This window comes from Acyrthosiphon pisum, chromosome A2 (genome assembly GCF_005508785.2).
Source record: "Acyrthosiphon pisum isolate AL4f chromosome A2, pea_aphid_22Mar2018_4r6ur, whole genome shotgun sequence".
In the NCBI taxonomy this organism is placed as follows: Eukaryota; Metazoa; Arthropoda; class Insecta; order Hemiptera; family Aphididae; genus Acyrthosiphon; species Acyrthosiphon pisum.
Genome location: NC_042495.1, coordinates 8964167 through 8987641, shown reverse-complemented (window position 1 = coordinate 8987641; position 23475 = coordinate 8964167). Strand labels below are relative to the sequence as shown.

Here is a 23475-nt window from a genome sequence, read left to right as displayed (position 1 = left end):
TTGGGAGAGCGTCTGCGGTTATTCGGATGGCGTCGAGAATAAAATTAATTCCGGCGTGTTAGAATGCCCAACAGGCCCTATTCTATCTACCTCATCCTGGTATAATATACTGTATCCGCCGATTCGGCGCGCGCGACCGGCCCACGACATGTGCGTTGCGTGCCGTCGTATACAATGCGACGACGGACCGTGACGAACGGTGATCGCGAAAAGCCAAAGGGGACCGCCGCCGCCAACACCGGCAAAAATCGTCGGGAAAATTAGTAACGGCATCGGGATCGGAGAAAACATCTGTAAACCGTATACGAATTTCGACGCGTTCACGATTTATTTTATTTTTTTCAAAAGCACTACAATAATATAATTTTATAAAGGTATTGTATACGTCCTTTTGGCTGTTGAGTATATTTTGGTGGAATACGATTTAGCACTCTAGCCTAAGAAAATATTAAATACGTAATGCATTTATATTGGTATCGCTATTGCCTATTATTATTATTACAATAAATTTTCGTAGGTACTTATACATATATAATATTATAAAGTTAAAATAATCAGATCCAATAGTATACTGCTTTCAAGAAATTTTTACCGACATTTCGTAACTGAAACGTAAAATAAGTTTTTTTTTTAATAAAATAAGTATAGGTATAGTTACAATCTTTAATATTATTATATTATATAATAAGTAAATTAGACAACTCAACTAAAGATAATAACAAAATAAAATTACGTGAGGAGGAAGGCCCAAATTATATCAAATTTAAAAATGATTTTGTAGTTAAAAATTTATAAAATGTTCAACTTTTATAGTTAAGGATTGAAAATTTAAAACAGAATTTCACATAAATAGGTTATATATAAATTACTTTATCCACAATAATATCATTAAATATATTTCAATAATATAATAGGCCGACTGACCGTCTTCGCTCAAAATCGGTTTTCTTATACAATGATATTATATCATTGAATTCAAATTTAACACCATCCATTATAGTGACCCACTTGTAACCTAATGTACAGCAGAGCGACATCCACTAGCCCACCTTTTTTTTGGTTTTAACTCTATATTCATCTAAACCTATTTTTAGGAAATTACGTGTGGCACTATGGCTTCATTTTAAAACTCGAAATACAAATGTATTGACATCTACCAAATATCAAGCATGGGTTAGCATATCAAGAGCGTGCCTTGCATGCAATATTGATGTATCAATTGATGTGAGTTTAATAACCATGAATGTGTACGGACTTTTCCATACGAATAAAAATATTTTATCATTTTGGACGGAAATCACCAACAACTTTATAAATCTGAGACAGCATTTTCAATCTATGCAGAAAATATAAACTCCGACAGAGTTCTTATCATCTTTGGCGCCAGTCAAAAAAACTTTTTTTTTTGGAAAAACGAATACATGCCAGTTTCCTTTTATAGCTGATGACGGGCCAATATCACTTGAAAATTTTCAACATCAAAAAATATCTGTACAGAAAACAGCGTCGGTGTCTTTACAGTGTTAGGTTTGGAACATGGTATAGATTTACAAATACTGACGATTACTGGATGGCTAAAACAAATGTATAGATTGGCTAATTGCTACTGTATAATTTAAAAATAAATGACAATATTTACTGATTGTTTCTAATGATTATCGTATCAAATGTCCGTGTTCCAAACGGTATTTTTTTTATATATATATTAAATGAAACAAATTTTTGTCTCCTAATGACCAGTTCAATCGTTTACATGCCATTACATAAAATACGAAACTGGTTTTAAAATGTCTCAAATTAACTCTAATGTAAATTAGTTAATAAATAAATGTATAAATAAAAACAGTAGGTATATATTATCTACCTAATTTTTTAATGATTAAAATTAGAACGGAAATTTTTTGGCAACAATATCACCTCGGCCCATTTTAAATTGTGCTATACCTACAGATGTGTACCTATATACTAAAGTTCTTCAAAGTAAAATTGTATTATAAGTTAGTTATGTTTTACATAATTAAAAGTATATTAGTACTATATAATATTATATTGTATCCTTATCAACTTACTGAAGTTTTAAACTATTAAAATTTAAATATTGTATTAATATAATACATTGTAGGTAAATAAAAGTTATACTGAATTGCAGAAACAAAGACCCGCAGTAGTAAAATTACGTAATCATATTACAATACAATATAATACGACTTAATATTGCAGAGAATTTTAAAATATATTTATTTTTTAAGAAAGTTATACCTAATCTAGATTTTTAAGGTACATTATTTACAACTAAGTTGTTAAAATATTTATTTAAAAATAAAACCTGTCCGTGACAAAAAAAAAAAAAAACAGTATTTTGAATACTTAAAACAATAATTTAGATATAGGTACATACTACATATTATTACCTACAAAAAAAAAACAAACAAATAAAATAGTAGTTATTTGAAGTTGCAATTATATCAAAATCCAATTAATCCAAAACAAAATAGTATTAATCGCACGTACTTGGTATTCAACATTTCATATTACAATTTATATTATATTCAATGTTAATTTTAAATTATACCTATTAGTATGCAAAGATAATAAACATTTTAACTTTAACTTAAATCATTGGATAATAGTAACACTGTTCTTATTTTCTAAATAATATTTATATTTTTATGGTTGATGAAGAAATGAATACTTACCTATATTTTACAGAACTAACAGAATAACAATAATTTAAATAAAAAGGGTATCTCTCATGATATTCTATATATTATATAATATATACACGAACTTAAAAAATAAACCTAATTTAAAAAGCAAATACAACTATTCATAAAAATACTAAAAAATAATATTATACTTACACTAAATTCAATAATTTAGAACTCCCATTCATGTATTATGTAAACTATAAACTATATTTATTTCATTCGGGCGATGGGAGGGATTAAACTGTAACGAGGCTCGATTATCCTAGTCATTTTTCATAAATATCTACTTAAAAAACGTTCCCCACGTTTATGTGGTTACGCCTAGTCACGAAGACTGTTGTGGTTAAGACAATACAGATAATAAATAAACACGTTTCAAACCCTTTTTAAGAATACTGTACCGAACACTGTAAGATCGATTCATCGAGGGACCAAGGTCTTAATAGTTATATAGGTGGAACATTTTTTTTTATCTACCATCTTAGATATAGGTACAACTAAAAACTCAAAAATATAGAAACTCGTACAATTGTATAAAATAGATATAAAATAAAAATAAATTTAAATAAATAAATAATACATATTTTTTCAAAACACAAAATCAAAACTAGTAAATAAAATATTATCAAAAACATGAAGTTTAAGGCAATGAAATATATATTTTATAAACATTAAAAATATTTTATAAAGCGTTTAAATCAACACTTGAAGTCATTCGTTTACAACGCTGTATATTTGTACTTTTCAGAATTACTTATTCAGTTAAAAAGTATTATGTCACAACGATTAATTCACAATAAGTGTAACAATAAATACCTTACAAAAAAAATCCACTGATTTTAAACATTTTATATATTTTCGTTCAGTCAATATATACAAAGCAATTACTTTCCTACCTAGTAGCAATACAATGTGTATCAGTTGTTGCTGAGAACCTTCGATTTTTATCGTTTTTTCAATACCTAAGTGTAAAATAATTTTAACTATCAAGAAAATATCATAAATTATTAAACGAGTTGCAGCAAAATTAAATTTGTTTTAAATAATAATTGTAATTCGCATTACAGATTAAAACAAATATTCAAAATTGAATTTAAATGCAATATATTACAAATTACAATCTATTATGTTTTACGTAGTAAAGGTGGTAGGTATACTTTATTATAGTCTGCATACCTGGATTATGTTTTAGTAGTCACTAGTCTGAATCAACATTAATAACACACGTCAAGATTGGGAGATATTAAAAAAGATTCCATGAAAATAGAGGCAACATGAGTCGGCGAAAAAATCAAGACACCGATCAACACGACGATTTAATTAAAGACAATTTTAATTAAACATCGTTTATCAGGCACAACGGATCATATTGATATCCTTTATGTTTTACGCTAATTCATGTTACTTTTAACAGCTGGACATCCAGCGAATATTGTTTCACCTCGGGAAGGATTCTTTTGTTTGATTTTTTTCCAGCTCGACTTAATTAGACCTCCTGACCCGATTTAAATTCAATGAAAGTAAAACAATATAATACAAGCTCATTACACGTATAGAGCATTGTATAGAAAATTATATATTATATAGATACATTATATTATAGTACGCTATAATACACAATAACTTTCATTCGCATAATGTTCTATTTAAAACGTCTGCAGTACTTTATTAGTTTATTTGCTCAAACTCTTTATTTTTTCCTTTTCCTGTTGCCAATTTATTACGAAAACGTGCCCGAATTCTTATTTACAGTAGAGGTACACTGTGCATTAAAAAAGCCGCCCACGACTTCCATTAACGTCACATCGTTTGTCACAAATTTAGTACCCATCGTCCTGAAAACCCGGAACTCTATTAAATACGTATTTTGGTTTCGGCGAACCCACTCTATAAGTATATACCTGCGCTAGCATACAAATAGCCGATTTAACCATTTTTTTTTCTGGAAGTCTTATCCTTTTTTGTTTTTACTACTTTCTTTTTTACTTTTCCAGCCAATCTAACGCGATAGTTGTACGTTCGTGCCTAAAATAAAAAAAAACTTAACAGCGTTTATATTTATTTTGTACTACTACCACAACGTTAGAAAACGTAGCCCAAAGTATTTGCGCTTAAAAATTTAAAAACTGTTAAAGGTTTGGAGTATTTGATGTAGGTAGGTACTATATTACTGACTGTATTTGTGAAAGGGCTGCCATTATTACGACCGTCTCTAATAAAATTACAACAACTATGAGTACATATCGTGTATTTTAAAATCTGTCGGTTCTTGTGTTCTTATAAAAAAAGAGAATTGTTTACACACAATAGATAGAAAAGATTCAACGATCTTTATATTTATTGTGAAAGACACTTTTCCGGTGTAAGGTGACAGACATGAAAGGTTAGATTGAGCGGTCTTTTGAGATGTTTAAATCGAAACCTGCACCTTTTATAATTATAGTTAAACACGTTCAACTTACACGCGCAATCATACATTGTCGGTGTCCCTTTGTGAAAACCGCGACCCCTTTGAAACACGAGATGCCGAAAAGTATAAACGCCGCCAGAACCTGCAAAATTGAAATGTACGCAAAAGAAATGTCAACATGTCTAATCCAACCGCCCCTATTCATCAGCTATGCCGGCGGTGATGCCACACACATCATATAAAACGCTTTACATAGCAATTCCACAAAAACATTTGACAAACTAGGAAGTCTGTTGAAGGCAATTAGTCACATATTGCATTCTGACATAACGAAATTTTGTTTTAAAACATGCCAACGGATTATGAATTTTTATAATAGCTTTTATTAGGACATATCTATGTTTATATGTACTACACTACTACATGGTAACAACTAATATTTACAAACATGTTAGTTTTTAGTTAGGTTTAGTTAGTTAGTTAAATCGTTTGTTAAATTAATTTTTACTAATTAGTAATATATCAATTACCGATAGGCTACATAGTTTTTTTTATTTAAGATAGGTGAACTCAATTCTTACTAATTCAAAAAAATTTATATTTGTTCGAAATACAAACACTTCACAGTGTCAAAACATCATATTATAAATATTATAATACTCCATCTCATGAATATAATCATGAGTTCCTAATCCGAAAGTAGTTTTAGGCACATAATTATTGTTGTAAATTATTTTTAATTTTTGTTTCCTATTATTTCCTTTCTAATTAAAAGCATTTTAGCCGATGATAGTATAGTGTTATTCCGACACAGGATAATAGATCAAAAACATATTAAGCCAGTAAAACAGGTGGGCGTGATCCCCACATACGGCCATCCGACATAAATTAATTTATAGCATAAAAAAATGTTAATTATGATAATTATCACTCAGCAAACTCCTTGTTATAATACACAACGTAATGGAGGTTAAAGGTATCTGAGCACACTGAGTACCTGGTGATATCAATTGCAGACAAGAATAAAATATTTATATAAGAAAAAGAACATCAAAATACTTGATAAATTATAGACCGTTAATCTGTACCCCACTTTAACCATGATGCACTACAGTCTAGATGGTGTACAGACAATCCGGTCCCTTGACCACTTTATAAATTATGCATTATTATAAAACGAAATTGATTATATTCAACAGTGACGTCTATTTTACAATTACTAGAAAAGTCAATGGACCTATATAGTAAATCATGTTTTAGCTACAAAATAAACTATAAACTGTTTAGTGCTTTAACTATGGTTTCCAGTTGGCGTTTGTAAATGTTTAGGACGAATTAGTTAATAATTGATTTATTCTTATATCTTATTCAGTTGATGAAATGTAACTCTATTTTTCAATTTTTTAATAAGTTTATAAGTATTGAATCAGTGGCGTATCTAGGGGGACAAGGGGGGCAATTTCCCTGGGAAGCAAATTTTGGTGGGAGCTTTTTTTTGAAAATAGATTTACAGTGATTTAGGCAACAAAACGATTTAATGTTCTATTAATATCTTAATATAAAGCTATTCTATAGCTATGGTATTAGTAACATCGTACTGTTAGTACAAGAGTGCCTATATCAAAAATAGTTACAAATTATCAATCAAAAATTGTACAGGAGAGCGTTTTTAATATTTAATAGCTTACAAACTACAGTAATTTGTAAATTATCTTCAGCTACATATAAATATAACAAATTGTATTCGACAATTTCTAGTAAGTTTTATGATGTACTTTTTAAAAACATTACCATAAATAGTATTTGTTTATAAAAACAATAAATATTTTGAAATAGGTAGTTGCATTGATAGTTTTATCACTTCTTTAATACTTATATTAACCACTTTTCTAATAATAAATACTGATGCCCATGATATTATTATAACTATATTTTATACATAATATTTTTAGATTCTGAGTGGAGCGATGACGGCAATGATTTTACAATAATTTCTTGTGTAATGATTTTGTGTGTGTGTGTGTGTGTGTGTGTCTAACCTACACGATAAACAGTTGAAATTAAATAATGCTTCGATTTTCAACTTCAGTATCTTTTTAGTGGGAAATTGAATCTAGTTGGTACTATAATACAGTGGCGGTAATATATATTTACCTATGACAATTGTTATAGGTGATTTTAGTAGGTAGAGGGTCACCTTTGTCATTCTATATTTCTATAGTTATATTATGAACATTTGTTCAATATACAACATACAAATTACAAACTATACTTGGTATATGGTAAAGTAATTATAAGAAATAGGTGGGTGTCAACATTTTATGTGGAGGTGTCTAATGTCATAATTAAAATTTTTTACTAGCGCCACTGCTATAATAGGTCAAAAATAGAAAAGCGACCAAAAATAATAGAGGAAAAACGGAAATTTTACGGAAGATACATTTTTTTTTATTGTTTTTTGAAACTGAAAAAAAACCGTAGATACGTGACCTTTTTTAAAATTATTATCATTGGACGATTTAGTTGTTTTCTATAAATATTTATATTGATTTTACCCATGATTTTGAATGACGGCGCCGTATACCATAACGGGTCTTTTATCGATGTATTTTTCAAGAAATAATAATTTTTAAAATGTTTACTATATTTTATCAATAGATAAAAATAAATTAATACATTTTACAATTTGCTTTGATTATTTTATGAGTGGGGATATGGGATGGCGGCATTAAAAATATGTGGTCCCAGGGCAGCAAAATACTAAATATGCCACTGTAGTTGAATAAAATTAAATTCTCAAATAATAGGCCTATATTGCCTAAAAGTTGTCGTAAATCTTATATAGTTTATAAAAGATAAACTATATCATTTGTCATAAAAACACCTTTATGAGTTGTACGTTACAAAAAATAAAATACCGTTTTTAAAGTAACGTCTATTGAGACAACGTTAAGCAATTAGTCAATGTTAAGCTCTTTATTACGTTTCATTAAACAAAAACTTTCTCTACGCAGACCCCCGCTGAGGCTGATATGTATATTTACTGCATATTTTTACATTATGCAGTATTTGTTATTCAAATACGAAAAACACCAAACAAGTTGAAATATATCAAATTAACTTAACTAAAAATCCAGACAATTCTTTACGTTATAATATATTAATTTATAATCAAATAAAATAAATTAATAATTGCCATTTAAACGCATTTCAATTAAAAACAAAATACGATACTAATATACAACTTATAGAGTAGGCGGTATCATTGATTATACATAGTAGGTACGTTATATAATAATAATATTATGTACATTAATACGAAATTATTTTTTTTGTCTATTCTATAATTTTGTCTAAATACAGAATAAATTTCCAAATATTTTCATAAATATAATAAATTATATATGTATATTTTTGATCATTGTCTACATGAAACGATAAAAATAGAATCTCCTCTCAGAATTTAAAATTGCTATTAAAATAATATGTAATTTTCAAAACAAGTATTACAACTCAACTTATAGGTATTAAATTTATTATTGAAACATTTGAAACCTATAGGTATTAAATTTATTATTGAAACATTTAAAACCTTCACTTATTATTTGTTTTACCTGTGTTTTTGTTTGTAGCATTAAGTACATTCCATAAATAAAGAGTAAATATTTGATTTCTATCCTATCTATAGACAAAATTAGACATTCGACAAGAAAAAATAATTTTAAATAATAAAATAATTAATAATAATAATAATAATAATAATATTTAATATTAATAATTTTGATCATATTAAATAATAAATATTACATTTTTAAAAACTATGTATGGGGGAGAAATGTCCACGTACCAATATTATACATACATAATATGTTACCATGTTTCAAACACATAAATGTACCTCAGTTTTACTTAACTTAAACAAAATTTTCAGGGTGACATAATATGTGAAACTTTTCTTACATCATGTTTATAATATGACCCATGTATATTATAGAAAATATATTTCAGGATATTTACGTAATTTAATAATTTTAACAATAAACATAATTTATTTTAAATTAATATTAAGATTTTATATTAAAATATTAATTAAATATAGTTGATTATTATACATTAGTTTATTAATTTATTAATAATAATCTATTATTTACCTTGAAATGCATACCACATCAGGCAAAAACAATTTTAAGCATTTTGAATTGGTTTACTTATGATTAGAAGAAATTATTATTCATTCAGTTCAAGCTAGTTAAAAAAATGCTATTCAATGCGGACAGATGTAATTTTAAGTGCCCAGAGGCGGTTTCTTTTATCTCTTTGTCAACACTGGAAGCGGTACATCCAGTTTTTTTAGTTTTTTGCTCAAGGCAAAAACTTCATAATCCCTTTGTAAATACTTAAATCTAAAAAGGAATAGAACAGCACGTCATACAATATTCTTTATAACCGATCCCTTTAAAACTAAACTACAATTGAAGGGCAATTTACAAAACCTAATAGTTTTTAAATTAAATAATACTAACTAAGTTTATATGATAAATATATAGGTACCCTAACCAGCCAAACCTATAGCCAATTTATATGCGTATGAGGTGGTCATAAATCATGAAAAAATAAATTTAAAAACTAAACATTTAACTAAGGACCGTTTTTACAATGTATGTTTACTCAAACAGACGATCAGTCTAATATTTAACCGACCGGCAGAATACTTGGTAAAAAAAAACTACTTTAAAAAATTTGGTCTATCCAAATCTGGTGCTTAAAATACATTTTTTCAATAAAAGGAGTAAAGCACTGAACATTTTTAAATCGTCAAAAAGTATGTGTTTCAGTATGAATTCTTAGATTTTCCTGAAAATCTGATGTCACCAGACAGAAATATTTTGTGTTATAACTAATATTTAAAGAGAAGAACACGTATGTATTATGGAGTAGTTTAGTATAGTGTGGGGGACACTACTCCAATACTTCAATAATTAGTATTTAGTATTGATTATTTTATTCTTATTCTTATTTTAATTTTAAAAGGCTGTTGAAAGCAAATCATTTTTAAGAGGTCGGATTTACGCAATATTATAATATATCCATCGTGAGTTTGTTGGACTGAGTATGTAATGACTGATCATCAATATGCGTGAGTTCCCCGAACGCTTTATGTAAGAAAGTCCCAAAAAGCGGAAGAAAAATTCACCCTGTACCAAAAGTCCAATTTTAATTTTTAAAACATATTTGAATTCCTTATTTTATTTTCTAAGTTATGTAGGAAATGTATTTTTGATGTTTTGTGTTGTTTTATTAGTATAGTACCAAATAAATTTTTTTTTTAATTCACCTTTACTTCAGTGTAATTAAAAAAAAAAAAATCAAAAAACCATTTTCTACATAACCTAGAAAAGAGAATAAGGAATTCAAATATGTTTTCAAAATTAAAATCTAGCTTTTAGTACTGGGTGAATTTATTTCCGCTTATTTGTCAAAATGCACCAAAAAACGACGAAAAAATGAAACGACCCGCTTTCAACACCACAATTGGCAATACAATACAATTCAACAAATATGACGAAAACAAAATTCGAGGGATTTCATTTCCGTAATTCGTAATCTGTTTTTGCTTATTAGTCATTACTCATTATCAAGAATTTCAAGGAAGAAATTGGAGTTAAAGAAGTTACAAGTGCAATATAGGTACAAGCGATACGTACCGGACCCGTATTGGACTCAAGGCTTCGATACGAGTCGGTTCGTAACTATTCCTTTCGGTACGTATCTATTCCCTATCGATACGTATTGAATTTTTCTTCTTGAAATTTCTATCTAACCATTCATTGTCGTAATTTTACTTGCAAGTTGCAACCATATTATTCTATGTCCGTGTTTGCAATTATAGACCTTATTTAATAACTATATAAATTAATGAAATATTTCATAAACCGAGTAAAATTAAGGAACTTAGTTGGGTAAAGCATAAAAACTAAGTTAAAATTATAATAATTATTACTATAATATAATGTATAATTAAAGTATAGCAATATACTTTGTAACAATTATGTAGTATGTACTGACTACTGATCGACTGATCACATGTGATATAATAACAATACTTTCAAGGGAATAGAACAAAAAAATATTTACAAGAAATTCCAGGTATATTGTGATTACTTCACAAGTCACTTCTCTTCTAACCATCAATTAAGATATTTTCTTTACAGTTTACACATAACAATTAAAAACTAAATCAACAGATCTTGTTAATTAATTTTGATTGAAATTGTAAGAAATATTGACGCCTGTGGATAAAATAACAACCATAAAATTAGGTTGGTTGTAGCTTCTGGATATTATTTAACCTTATTTTTGAATTGTTTTGTTTAAGTAAATTCTTGTCTCACAAACAGTATAAAATAAATAACATATATAAATATATTATTATATAACATAAAATTTATGATAAACCAAGGTAATAATGTTTGATTTACATAAAATCCAATAGTTAATTTTACTTTTAGTTGGCCCATATTTTCTATAAGTACTAGATGTAGCCATGCAGGGCAGATACATATTGTACTAAACACTGTGGAACAAAAAGTTTAAAGAGCAAGGAACAGTAATTTTAATATTAATTATCGCCTTTATACTGGAGGCTGACTTTGCCAAGTTGTCATAGTTTATACTAGTGGCTTTAAATAATAAAAAATATTTATATATATAATATATATTAATTATAATGTTTAAGTTGCAATAGTTTGAGATAAACTTGCGAATCACAGATTTTTATATTTTATTGACTTCTTTTCTACTAAACCATTCAAACCTCAAATATGACTCATTTCAGAGGAGTACCCATGAATGAACAGTTACATACTTCCAAATTATGTAAAATTTAACTCCAATGATTTTAAATAAAAATAAAATATTTCTAACCTGTTAGATGATTTCCAGTAAATTCAAAGTCGTCGTCTTGGTCCCAATGTTTTAATGACAGATTATTCAGTGGAGTAGCATTGGCGAATTCCAAATTTGCAAAATGCCAGTCCAGAATTTGACGATCTTTAGTTGATAGATATACATCACTAAAAATAAAACATATTTTCTTATATAATTTTATACAAAAATAATAAAGCAAAATGTTAACAAATAAAAAAAAGCTGTATATTAAGTGTCTAGAGAGTATAATTAACTGTAATGGATGTGTTAAATTTGAACTCAATGATATAAAATCATTGGTTACGAAAAACAATTCTGAACCAAAATGGTCTATCAGCCTATAATACTACTAAGTAGGTATATTTTTTGACATTGTTGTGATTAAAGTAATTTATTTAACTATTAGGCATTAGTACTACAGTAGGTTAATTAAATTTATTTTGGTCGAAAAAATTGCATTTGAAAATGTTATTGTGTATATAAAATATAATAATATACCTACTCTAAAAGTTTCAAGTACCCACAATATAATATATTTTAATTGCAATAAAATAAAATAACTAATATCGTTATTCTTGGTGCAATATGTAACTTTGTCCAAATTTTAACTTAGGATAACTATTTAAAAAAACTGTGTTTATATATTTTTAGATTTTTTTGGTTACTTACTTGGAACCTTATTTTAAATTTTCAATCCTTAGATACAAAAAATTTAACATTTTGTAAATTTAAACTACTAAATAGTTTGTACATTTTTAACTTGATAAATGTTGTTAACATTTGAACTTCAAATGCTTATAAAAAAAAATCTTGCTTAGGATACATTTTTATATATTTCCGTTATTTTTCCATTTTAAAAGCATTTTTTGGTAATATTATTAATATTTACTATTTAGTGCATATTAATATATATAGTATGAAGTATGAACTATGAATATGTAAATTATGAAATTCAAAATATTATATCAAGAAATATTGTTTTTATAATATTTGTTGAAAAGTTATAAGTAAAAATTTATTTTTTTGATGAAGAGTCAAATCTAGTTCAAAAGTCTTATACACAAAAATGTTTGAGTATACAGAATTTCTAAAGTATCTTAAAATGTACAAGCACTAGAATGTTTTCTACTTGAACTGAAATTCCAGGGTTCTATTATTCACATATATTCATTTATTTTTAGTATTTTAGTAGATAATAATTATTATTAATAACTAACAGGCCTATAGGTAAGACAAAATTCAAAATATCTTTTATTTTGTACAATCATAAAATTTAAAATTCAAGATATTTATAGTTTTTACATTTAGTTTTTCAATATTGATCGCATTTATTTATTAAATACGCTGCTTATTTATTGTATGTGCGATGTGCTTAATTTCGGTATTTTAGTTTCGTATTATTGTTAGTTTAATTACGATAAAGAAGTGTTAAAAATGCCAAAATTTAAACTGTTGTTTTTCTTTCACTTGTATCCATATCAAAAAATATATGGTAATTGTTTAAGGGCATTATTGTGTTTAAAAGTAAATTTTAGGGAATTTTTGGTAATTTTTGAATAGATTTTAGAGCATTTAAATCCGGACCCTACTTATAAACTAATAATAATATATGATATAATATTATGTAATTCATACGTGGTCTTTGGCAAAAATAAGTTCAACATACCATACTACAAATAGAAATAGATATTAATTATAATACTAAGTTATAAAAACATCTAAGAAATAGAGACTGAAACACAGTTCCGACTCAAAATCATTTTTTGTATTCAATAATTTATCATAGAATTAAAATGTATCATGTATATAAGTGACCTACTCGATGATAAGCTACACTCAAAATCTTTCTATACACTAGAAAAACTTCCACAGTTTGTTTTAGTTTAAGTTATAATTTATTCATGTAAATAATATAGCTTAAGAGGATGTCACACCCGCATGTGTTGTCTCAGTCTTACAAATGTAGAACATAGCAAAAACTGTTTTGTGCGGGATAACTTTTATCTTTCTGTGTTTGTAGTAGTGGCTCCAACTTTTCTGAACATATAGGGCGTAAAATTATCTATGCAACGGTGTGCACATATTTAAGATAACATAAATACAATAAAAGTTATTTACCTCTAAACATTTGGTTTTTTTTGTTTTTTTTCATTAACTTATAAAAAATGATTGGATAATGCTAAAAAAAAACACGCTGTTGAACAGATAAAGTTCTTCTTTACGTGCTGTGAAAATATGGTAGTTCTACAACAAATATGATGCGATAAAAGTTGTCCCTCAAAAAACATTTTTTGCTATGTTGTACATTTGTAAGACGGAGAACACATACGGGTGTGACATACGCTTAAGAGGACACTACACCTGCATCAGCATGTGTTGTCTCCGTCTTACAAATGAACAACATAGCAGAAACTGTTTTGCACGGTAAAGAACCTATAAGGCTACAGTCATAACTAAGAAACAAGATTTTCACCACATAAAAAAAAGAACTTTGGCTATGTTATGTCGTTTTTATTTTGAAATTCTGAGCAGAGCAAAAAATGATATGTGTTTTTTTCTGTCTATCGGCAGATTTTCAAGATTAGCAACTTTTTTGATAGAAAAGTGAATATAGTTGGTACTTTTGGGAGATCAAAAATTGAAAATTCCAACTAGTTATAAAAAGCGGCAAGAAAAACAAAAAAAATGTGAAAAAAAAATGTTTAACATCAATGCTAAAATTTTTGAAAGATTTTGACTCTTTTTAAATTAGTTAAATAGCCATATAGCCATAAGAAGTTTTTCAAATTTTGTAAATTTCATAAAAGAAATTTATAAAAGTTTTTCTTAACATAGCTAACATAAGACATATTGATAGAAGGTTCTCAACAATTTTTTCTACCTCTATCAAAAAGAAAGAGGTCACAGGTAAGTCACGCTATTTATAGTCATGATATATATATAGATTTTTATAATTTTTATTTTTAACTATTAAATTTGATTATTTATACAAATATGACACAATGTTTCAGCTCAGAATCGTTTTTCGTATACAATGATTTATCATTAAATTCAAATATAACACACTCACTACAATGACCTGCTCATCAACTACTTGTCCTTTTTTACTTTTATATAACTTATACGCAAAAAAATTCTTATTGTTTGTGTTTTTAAACTTGAAAACTTTTTTTACATAAGTAATATCAAAAAAATAAAAACAACATTGCACAACTTGAGTTCTCATTTTTATGTAGTGAAAATCTCGTTTCTTAGTTATGACTTTAGCTTTCTCGGTTCTTTCCGCACAAAATAGTTTTTGCTATGTTGTACATTTATAAGATGGAAACAACAAATGCGGGTGTAGTGTCCTCTTCCGAAAAAATATGGCCAAGAAGGCTTCAAGCCTAAAAATAAGTTTATTAAGTTCTGCTTGTGGAAATATTGCAAGTTATCTTAATCAATTTTTAGGACAACAAAGCAAATTATTGAGCACTAGTTGTAAATTACAATTTTAAAGTAAATAAAATAAATAATAATGCTAAATAAACTATTAACAACAAATATAAACATCTATGAAAATGTAATATAATTATACCTTGGTGGAGATGCTTCCATTTCCTTTAATTTTTCTTCAATTTCTTTCTTTTGTTCTATTAGTTCATCCCATTGCTACAAAAATATATGCATAAATTAAATATGATCACAATAATATCCATTATTTTCATAAAAAATTATTTAATAATTAATATTGTAAAATTATTTCAACTTACTTTGAGATTAATAGCCATTTCTCTTGTAGCAGAAAGGTACGCAAAATTTGAACTTGCATCATTATGTTTTTCTTCAGCATTCTCTTTTTGCTGTGTAGATAAATCTTTTAAAGTTTCTTGCACTTGGAGTAACTAAACAAAATAATCCAAATTTAGGATATTAAATATAATAAAAACAATATTATATATATAAATACTGAATAAAACATAATAATTATGTTAATGTTATTATTGAATATACCTTTTTATAATTGGTTTTCAGTTGTTCTTGTAAAGCTACAACATTCTTCATATACTGAATCAATTTTTCTTTAACATGTTTCTCTTGTAGTCTATAATATATAAAATGTAGACAAATTAATGATAAACCATAATATATCAATAAACATTTTAAATTTATAATATGGAGGATTTTCCAATGGAAGTCATAGTAAAAATTAAAAGATAAAATTACAAGCTTGAAAAACTGTTTGGATTTAGAGACAGATTTTTGAAATGTGTATTTTAATTGAAACTTTCAAGATTATGCAATACTCAAATTTGAAATTAGATACAGGTTAACTATTATAATATTGACCAAATTACCATCAAGACATTTTTAAAAAGTGTATATTACTAACTTTAAGAAATTTGTAGACAAACATAATTTTTCTAGAGTGGAAATTCAATTATAGTTCATCACTTTTAATAATATTAATAGAGAAACTTGTGATATAGTAAAGAATACAAACTTTATAACCCATTCCAGTGCGTGACCTAGTGAAACAGGTTTTCCATTACAATAATTGAAATCCAAATGATGAGATAAGTAACTAGTAGCTTCCAAAAGACGATTAAATTCTCTCTCAACCATTTCATCTTTCTCTTTAGGAACTTGCTATAATATAAAAAATATTGCATTAAAATGTTATATATTTAATAATTCAATGAATAAGGTTTTTACTTACAGTAGATACCAATGCATTTAATTTTCCAGGTTCATATAGTGGACATTTTTGGCGTATACGATGAAGTTCCATGTTGATTTGTTTAGATAGCACAGTCACTGGATTACCTCCTAGACCAGTAACTACCATTGCACCCAAATCAGCAACATAACTATTCTTACGAAAAGTAGCTATACGACCACCAACTCGATCCTAAATTAATTAATTATTTAGGTATAAAATTAAAATTAAATGCAGGTGTTATTATAGTACCCTTGCTTCTAAAACGATAACTTCCATGCCAAACTGTTGCATTTGTTGAGCAGCAGCTAGTCCCGCAATACCAGCTCCAATCACAATAGCTTTTCCTACTTTTTTTACAGGCAGAGGCTATAAATATAAGTAATAGATCAATAGTTATTTTTATTATGAATTGTTTTTATGAAATGCATTAATATTAAACTAAATATCCTATTCTTACTTTTAATCTCTTAAATACTCCAAAGTTTATGAATCCATGACGCTCCAAGTATGCATAAATACGTTGAATAAGAGCTTTATCAGTATTAAACGGTGGTTCAATTAATGGCAGAGCAGATTCAAAAAGTAATTGTTGTTTTGGATTATCCAACCATTGTTGTAACTAATGATAAACAAAATAAAGGTAATTTTTTATTAAAACTCTCCTAGAATTAATATAGGTATTTGAAAAATAGTACAATATTTGGTATTTAGTTACCAATCGATTGCGAATGTGTAAAAAAACTTTTTGAGTTTGTGTTGGTCCGTGAGCCACATCTGAAAAACAGTAGGCTTCATTTGAAGTCATCTTATCAAATGGTAGACGACTATGAAATGCTGCTCCTTCCAAACCTAATAAAATCAAAAATTTATTTTATACATATTATAATATAAATAATTTCCTATATACAAATGTCTTAAAATTAGTTACTACATACATTTATAAAAATATAGTTAGGGAACCAAAATATTTAAAGAATTTTTAAGAAAGAAACTTTGTAAAAAAAATAAATTTAAACAAATAAATTAAACTTAAAAGCTTAAAAAAGCTTGATATCAACTCAGTTATTGTATTGGGACAACATTTTAAAGTTATACAGGTGGTAAGTAAATGTTACCTGGATATAGAAAATTGAAATACTTAAAATTTACCACAAATCATATATAATATTATATCATTGTTTGATGATTGAAAAACTAATTTTTTACCCGTGGGATCATCTTGTTCAGAGTCCAATTCAAAATCAATCTCCTCTTTCATTGGTGTTGCATTATCCTCAGATACATTATTGTCAGGAGCGCTATCCGTTACATTGGGAGAAGCATCATCTTCATTGGGTGCACCTGAATTTAACTAATAAACAAAGCTCGAAGAAATTAATAATGTTCTGCATAAAACCAAAAATGTAATCTTACTCGAATCCGCTTACGACGATTAATCAATGCACTCATACTTATTACTTTAGACAATACCTACTGAGTTCACAATTATGTAACAAAAATAAACTGATTGAAGGTTCAGTAAACTATAACTTCTAAATAAAAATATAAAAATAAAATAATTAGGTTGGTGTAAGCTTTGAAACAGTTACAAATTTAAATTACAGACATTATTTGTCTGTATTTGATTTATATTTGTTAAGAAAATATTCTACATACATTTATACAAAAAAACATTCACCAAGGGTAAATAGTTTTTAAATTCGGTAAATTATCAACTTCAAAATAAACGAGAACCGAGAAGAGACAGTTTAGGGAAAATGAGTAGGACGATGAGTAAATTCAAATTCAAATGAAATGAGACAGAACTACAAAACGTTCAAAACATCTGTCACAAATATTCATAAGTCCAGCTGCAGAGATTGAGTTTGGCGCTCATTGTGATAATGATAACAAAATACCGGGAATGTTCAGAGGAACGGAATCCGTTAGTGGTTTACGGTTCAGACTTCAAACATAAGTAGTTTAATTAATTGTTTGATAATTCTAAAACTAGTAAAATTACAACTTATTTCTAACAAATAAAAACTAGGTATTATTCAGTGAAAAATTTTAATATTATACTTTTATTTTTCATAAATTCATACAGATTATTTATCGTAAATTCAAAGTTCAAACCATTTGGGCGGGGAACTTAAACATGATTACTTTTCATACATTTTATAGTTAGGCCCGTCCGTATGATTATAATTAACAAAAATAATTTCTCTACGCATTAGCACCAAATTCTATTAGATTCGGAAGGTAATCTAAACATTCTAAACAAATATGAAATTATAATTCATAATAATATTATGAAAATAATAATATCATAGGTCACAATCACGGACTACTGTGTAGTAGTCCGTGGTCACAATATACTCTGATAGTCTGATTATGTGATATCAGTAATGATAGCGTCTTGATAAATGTTAGGTTATTTTGTATATACCTATCAAAAACGTGCTTGAATGTCGATTTGCAAATTAATAAGAAGCTTCAAGCTGATAGTACGAACCACTGAACTAGTAACTGCAAGTTTAACGTTATGCCGTTATGGTGAGAAAGTCAATATTTTATTATAATAATAATATTGGTATTGTAAACTATAGTAACAGGTAGTACCTTATTTACATTTACTCTGATAAATATATATAATTATATTAATTGAAAATTATATTTTCAGATAATCTCTTCAAATGTCCATTTATCACGACGAAGTAGAAATAGAAGATTTTGAATATGATGAAGACGATGAAATGTATTACTATCCATGTCCATGTGGAGATCGTTTTCAAATAACAAAAGTATATAAAGAATTAAGATATACCTAATTATTCTAAATTTAAGCCATACTAGTTATTACATACTATATTGTAGGTACATGTTATGTATATTTTTAATGAAAAATTAGGTTTTTAGTTAGGTACATATCTATTTCTCTATGATTTATGAAAGAATAGAAACACTACAAAACAGTTTTACACTAATATGAATTGTTCAGAACATTATCTTGCCATAATATTTGAAATTATTATTGTGCAATGTTAAACTTTTTATTAAACTACCTTCAAAATTAAATCCTCGTAACTGCATAAAAATGTAAATGTTCCCGTTTTTTGTTAATTTATAGACTATAGTAATACTATGATGAGAGTACATTCCTATTACATGAAGGTTTATGAAACTGTTTTTCCTAATTCAAATTAACTATAATATATTTATTATTATTATTTTATATAATTACACAATCTGTAAATAAACCATACTATATTCAAGTTAGTAACTGTACTTGGTGGACAACGTGTGCACAGGTGCATGGCATTACTATAAGATAGGTGAACGCCGTACACATGGTTGACTTGATTAGGGCAACAAAATATAAAGTAGTTGCCGCTGAGTATAACTCTTTTCTTAAATAGAATATGTATTAAAAAAAATGTAATAAATATCTTTTATTAAAAGATAAATAATTACTATAGTTTATTAAGTTTGATACATTTATCCAGTAAAAATTAAATTTTGAGACCACAAGACCTATGTCCGATTATTACGATAATGTACATATTATGTAAAAATTCTTATTCTCATTTTTGGTAGGTGCTTCAATTATTCAAGATGTATAATCCAAATACTGAAAATATTATATACCTATGCATTTAAGAAATTGTATTATTTCCATTTATCTTTTTTTGTCACGATATATAGGAGTATAGATTTTAAACATTTTTCGATATTATCTTGTATATTTTAAATAACTTAAGCTTATATTTTTTTTAGGAAGAATTAGAATCCGGAGAAACTGATGCTACATGCCCAAGTTGTTCTCTAGTTGTAAAAGTTATTTATGACCCTGTAAGTATATGTTTATGTTATGTGAAAGTTACTATTTTTAGATATTGTAGTATTCCTATTTTACTATTTTTTTTAAATATTTCAATATGGATTTAAATGAAGCACAAATTTTCTTAAATTCTATGGCTTATAAAACTGTAATTTCTTTACACGCTTTGTCCATTGTTGTTAATATCAATACATACAGTTATATTATATTTCAATATGACATATGCCATTGTATTAACTACATTTTTTGTTTCATCACACTACATTAACAGTAAAAATACTAATATATTCTTAAAAGAATAATTTTTATTTGTTATATTTATCGATACTATTATCCATTAAGAGCAATTTGGTAATATAGTTTAAATTTGAAATTAATACTCTTAACATAAAATTATTTCATGTATGTAGAATTAGATATGTATTATACTATTATCTTAAACAAAGATATATATATTAATACATTATGTATTTTAATCAAGATATCTCAGTTCTTACCATAACATTTAAGTAATTAGTTTTTTAACATATTCTATGGTATTCAAATTCCATGAACCAGAATCATTACTGTGGTTAGTACAATATATTATAATAGATATTAATTTTTAAATAAATTGTATTACCTACACAGATGCAAATGATAAATTTGTCAGTTGTATTAATATAACTTGACTCAATGTTCAAATCAATTTTACAACCTTATTTATACTATTGATAACCTTACATTTAATCATACATTTGTTGTTTTTTTTTTTTCTTCTAGGAAACTTTGCCACATAAACAAAGTATATCAACTACAACTAAAAGCTTAGAAAAGTGTTAGTTTGATGGCTGGATCATCAAGAGGAAAGAGTCGAGGAGGACGTGGAGGTGGTAATAATATAGGTCGTCCACATATATCCATTGGTCCTGACAAATTAGAAGCAGACGATCCGCTTGATTTTAAAGCCCCAGAACTCTTTCCACCTTTGCGAGCAACAGTTACTGAGATTGAAGAAGATAGTGAAGATGATGATTTGATATCTTTTGAAAAGAAGTTAGCCAAGCATTTTCATAATGCTGCATCATTTATTTCGAAAGAGGAGTTTACAAGCCCTTGGTCATACCTTAAATCTATAGATAATCATAACTACTTTCCACCATCTCTGTTACCGAAAAAAAAAAAAAGTTCACTGGATGAAAAATTATTAACTGATAAACAGTGGATGGAAAAATTAAAATCTGAGATAACTAATCATGACTATTTGTCCTTGCAGGAAATTGTTTCTGCTAAAAAAAATAAAATTGACGATTTCCTTTGCCCTGCCAACAAAAAGAAAGCAAAAACTGATAATCCTACTACATCATTGTTGATTAATGAAAGTATTGCCAAAGAACTTGACGAAGAAGAAGACATTGATGTTGAAGACAGCGAAGAACCAAAAAAAAAAGAAGATGAGGAAAAAGATGAGCAGCCCAAAGACATTGAGGAAGAATTTGAAAGTGATGTGGATGATGAATTAGATGATGGTACAGATTACAATAAAAATTATTTTGATAATGGCGAAGGGTATGATGATGATGATGATGGTCTAGACGATAATGATGCAATTTATTAATATATTCTAAAAATGATTTTAATTAAATGTAATGCTTAAGTTTTCTTTTTGTTATATAAACGAACCAATGTGAAAACTGTTTATTTAACAATTTTGGTTTTTTAAATTTTTCTTCAAATCAGGCTGTGGATTAAATTGCTTATGTGATAAATCCAAAACTTAATTGTAATGTAATAATTATTTTATTAAGTTTAATTTGTATAAAATACATCATAGGTAATGCTAATTTATATTTAAATATAATTTATTGTGATTGATTTAATTTTAACATTAATACTAAAACACAAGTTTGACTGTAGAAGTTGTGTTAAATTTTGATTATATCAATAATATATTACTATTAATATACTTTTATTTTGTACAAATAAAACTTTTAAAATAACATTTCTTATGTAATTTTTTAATTCACTCTTGTCCTGTTTGTTAAAATAACAAAGCATAATAATATATTTATTAATTTTCCATGTATGGTAATGTTTTTGATATATATTAAGCTAGTTATATCCTTGAGACATTTTTAAATTTTGTAAAAAAAAATAAAATTACTCTCAATAAAAACTTTTTCACTTGGTAAATAAGATTGAAAATTGAATGCAAGGTTTCTTATAAGCTCATAATAGAAGTAATCTAAAATATTAAAGATACATTTAACATTGTCACAATTTTTTATATGCATTTGAAGTTTGAGTTTTGACAAAATCTCTGAGTATTTTCAAATTATTTTTCAATTAGAAATTTATAAAACTTATTATTTCCAAAGCTAACATTAGAAATTTTAGTAGAAGATTCCCCTCAATATTTCTATCTTTAGCAAAAATTAAAAGTTAGCCGAAAAGTTATGCTATTTATAGCCATAAGATATTTTTAATTTTTATTATTTTTTTTTTTAAATTAATTAATTTGATTATTCAACAAGTATGATAGGATGGCACAGTGTCTACGGAATCATTTTTTGTATGCATAGTGCAATGGTTTATGGATAACATATCCATATTCCAATATTCCATTATATTATTACAATGACAAATAACAAATATTAATATTTTATATACTCATAAAGCAAAATTGAAGAAGCTGGTCTTTTACCTAACGACCATGTTTTTTTTGTTTTTTAATCAACAACAAATTCAATTATTTATAGATTTAAATATTATATTGCTAATATAGAAATTATTAAACTAATATACAATACCGGGTGATTCTTTTATCAAACAACACTCATTATTTCAAAAAGTGTTCATTTTTTTGAAAATATTTTTTTACATAGTTTCAAGTCGCTTATAAAACAACGTTTTCATAAAAAATTATATT

The 23475-nt window shown here is 26.7% G+C and overlaps 2 protein-coding genes across 4 annotated transcripts in view; one reads left to right on the top strand and one right to left on the bottom strand.

Annotated features, from left to right (window-relative positions):
- The window catches only part of LOC100168654 (lysine-specific histone demethylase 1A), a 491143-nt gene extending 472293 nt beyond the window's left edge, over nucleotides 1-18850 (bottom strand). Inside the window, exons 1-12 of one of the 2 annotated variants that reach the window (XM_029489753.1) lie at nucleotides 18832-18850; nucleotides 18161-18279; nucleotides 17954-18098; nucleotides 17463-17596; nucleotides 17205-17366; nucleotides 16997-17113; nucleotides 16745-16936; nucleotides 16529-16674; nucleotides 16039-16129; nucleotides 15798-15929; nucleotides 15623-15696; nucleotides 12043-12191 (exon numbers count right to left, since the gene is read on the bottom strand). In XM_029489753.1, coding sequence (XP_029345613.1) covers nucleotides 12043-12191; nucleotides 15623-15696; nucleotides 15798-15929; nucleotides 16039-16129; nucleotides 16529-16674; nucleotides 16745-16936; nucleotides 16997-17113; nucleotides 17205-17366; nucleotides 17463-17596; nucleotides 17954-18098; nucleotides 18161-18196 — 1378 coding nt within the window. In that variant the 5' untranslated portion in view covers nucleotides 18197-18279; nucleotides 18832-18850. Of the gene's footprint in view, nucleotides 1-12042; nucleotides 12192-15622; nucleotides 15697-15797; nucleotides 15930-16038; nucleotides 16130-16528; nucleotides 16675-16744; nucleotides 16937-16996; nucleotides 17114-17204; nucleotides 17367-17462; nucleotides 17597-17953; nucleotides 18099-18160; nucleotides 18280-18403; nucleotides 18751-18831 lie in introns of those variants that run through there. The other variant, XM_029489752.1, reaches the window with a different exon arrangement.
- Nucleotides 18851-19172: 322 nt separating this feature from the next.
- Nucleotides 19173-22548, top strand: LOC100163875 (DNA-directed RNA polymerase III subunit RPC7-like). 2 transcript variants are annotated; one of them, XM_001948015.5, is made up of 4 exons: nucleotides 19173-19341; nucleotides 19410-19530; nucleotides 20504-20578; nucleotides 21330-22548. In XM_001948015.5, the coding sequence occupies exon 4, from the start codon at nucleotides 21394-21396 to the stop codon at nucleotides 22162-22164; it is 771 nt and encodes a 256-aa protein (XP_001948050.1). In that variant the 5' UTR covers nucleotides 19173-19341; nucleotides 19410-19530; nucleotides 20504-20578; nucleotides 21330-21393; the 3' UTR covers nucleotides 22165-22548. The 2 variants fall into 2 exon arrangements, with proteins under 2 accessions (XP_001948050.1, XP_016661161.1); XM_016805672.2 differs by having other exon boundaries at nucleotides 19177-19282.
- The last annotated feature ends 927 nt before the right edge of the window (nucleotides 22549-23475 follow it).

Coding starts and splice junctions, on each gene's coding strand:
- LOC100163875 (XM_001948015.5), top strand. CDS start 21,394: ATGGCTGGATCATCAAGAGGAAAGAGTCGAGGAGGACGTGGAGGTGGT.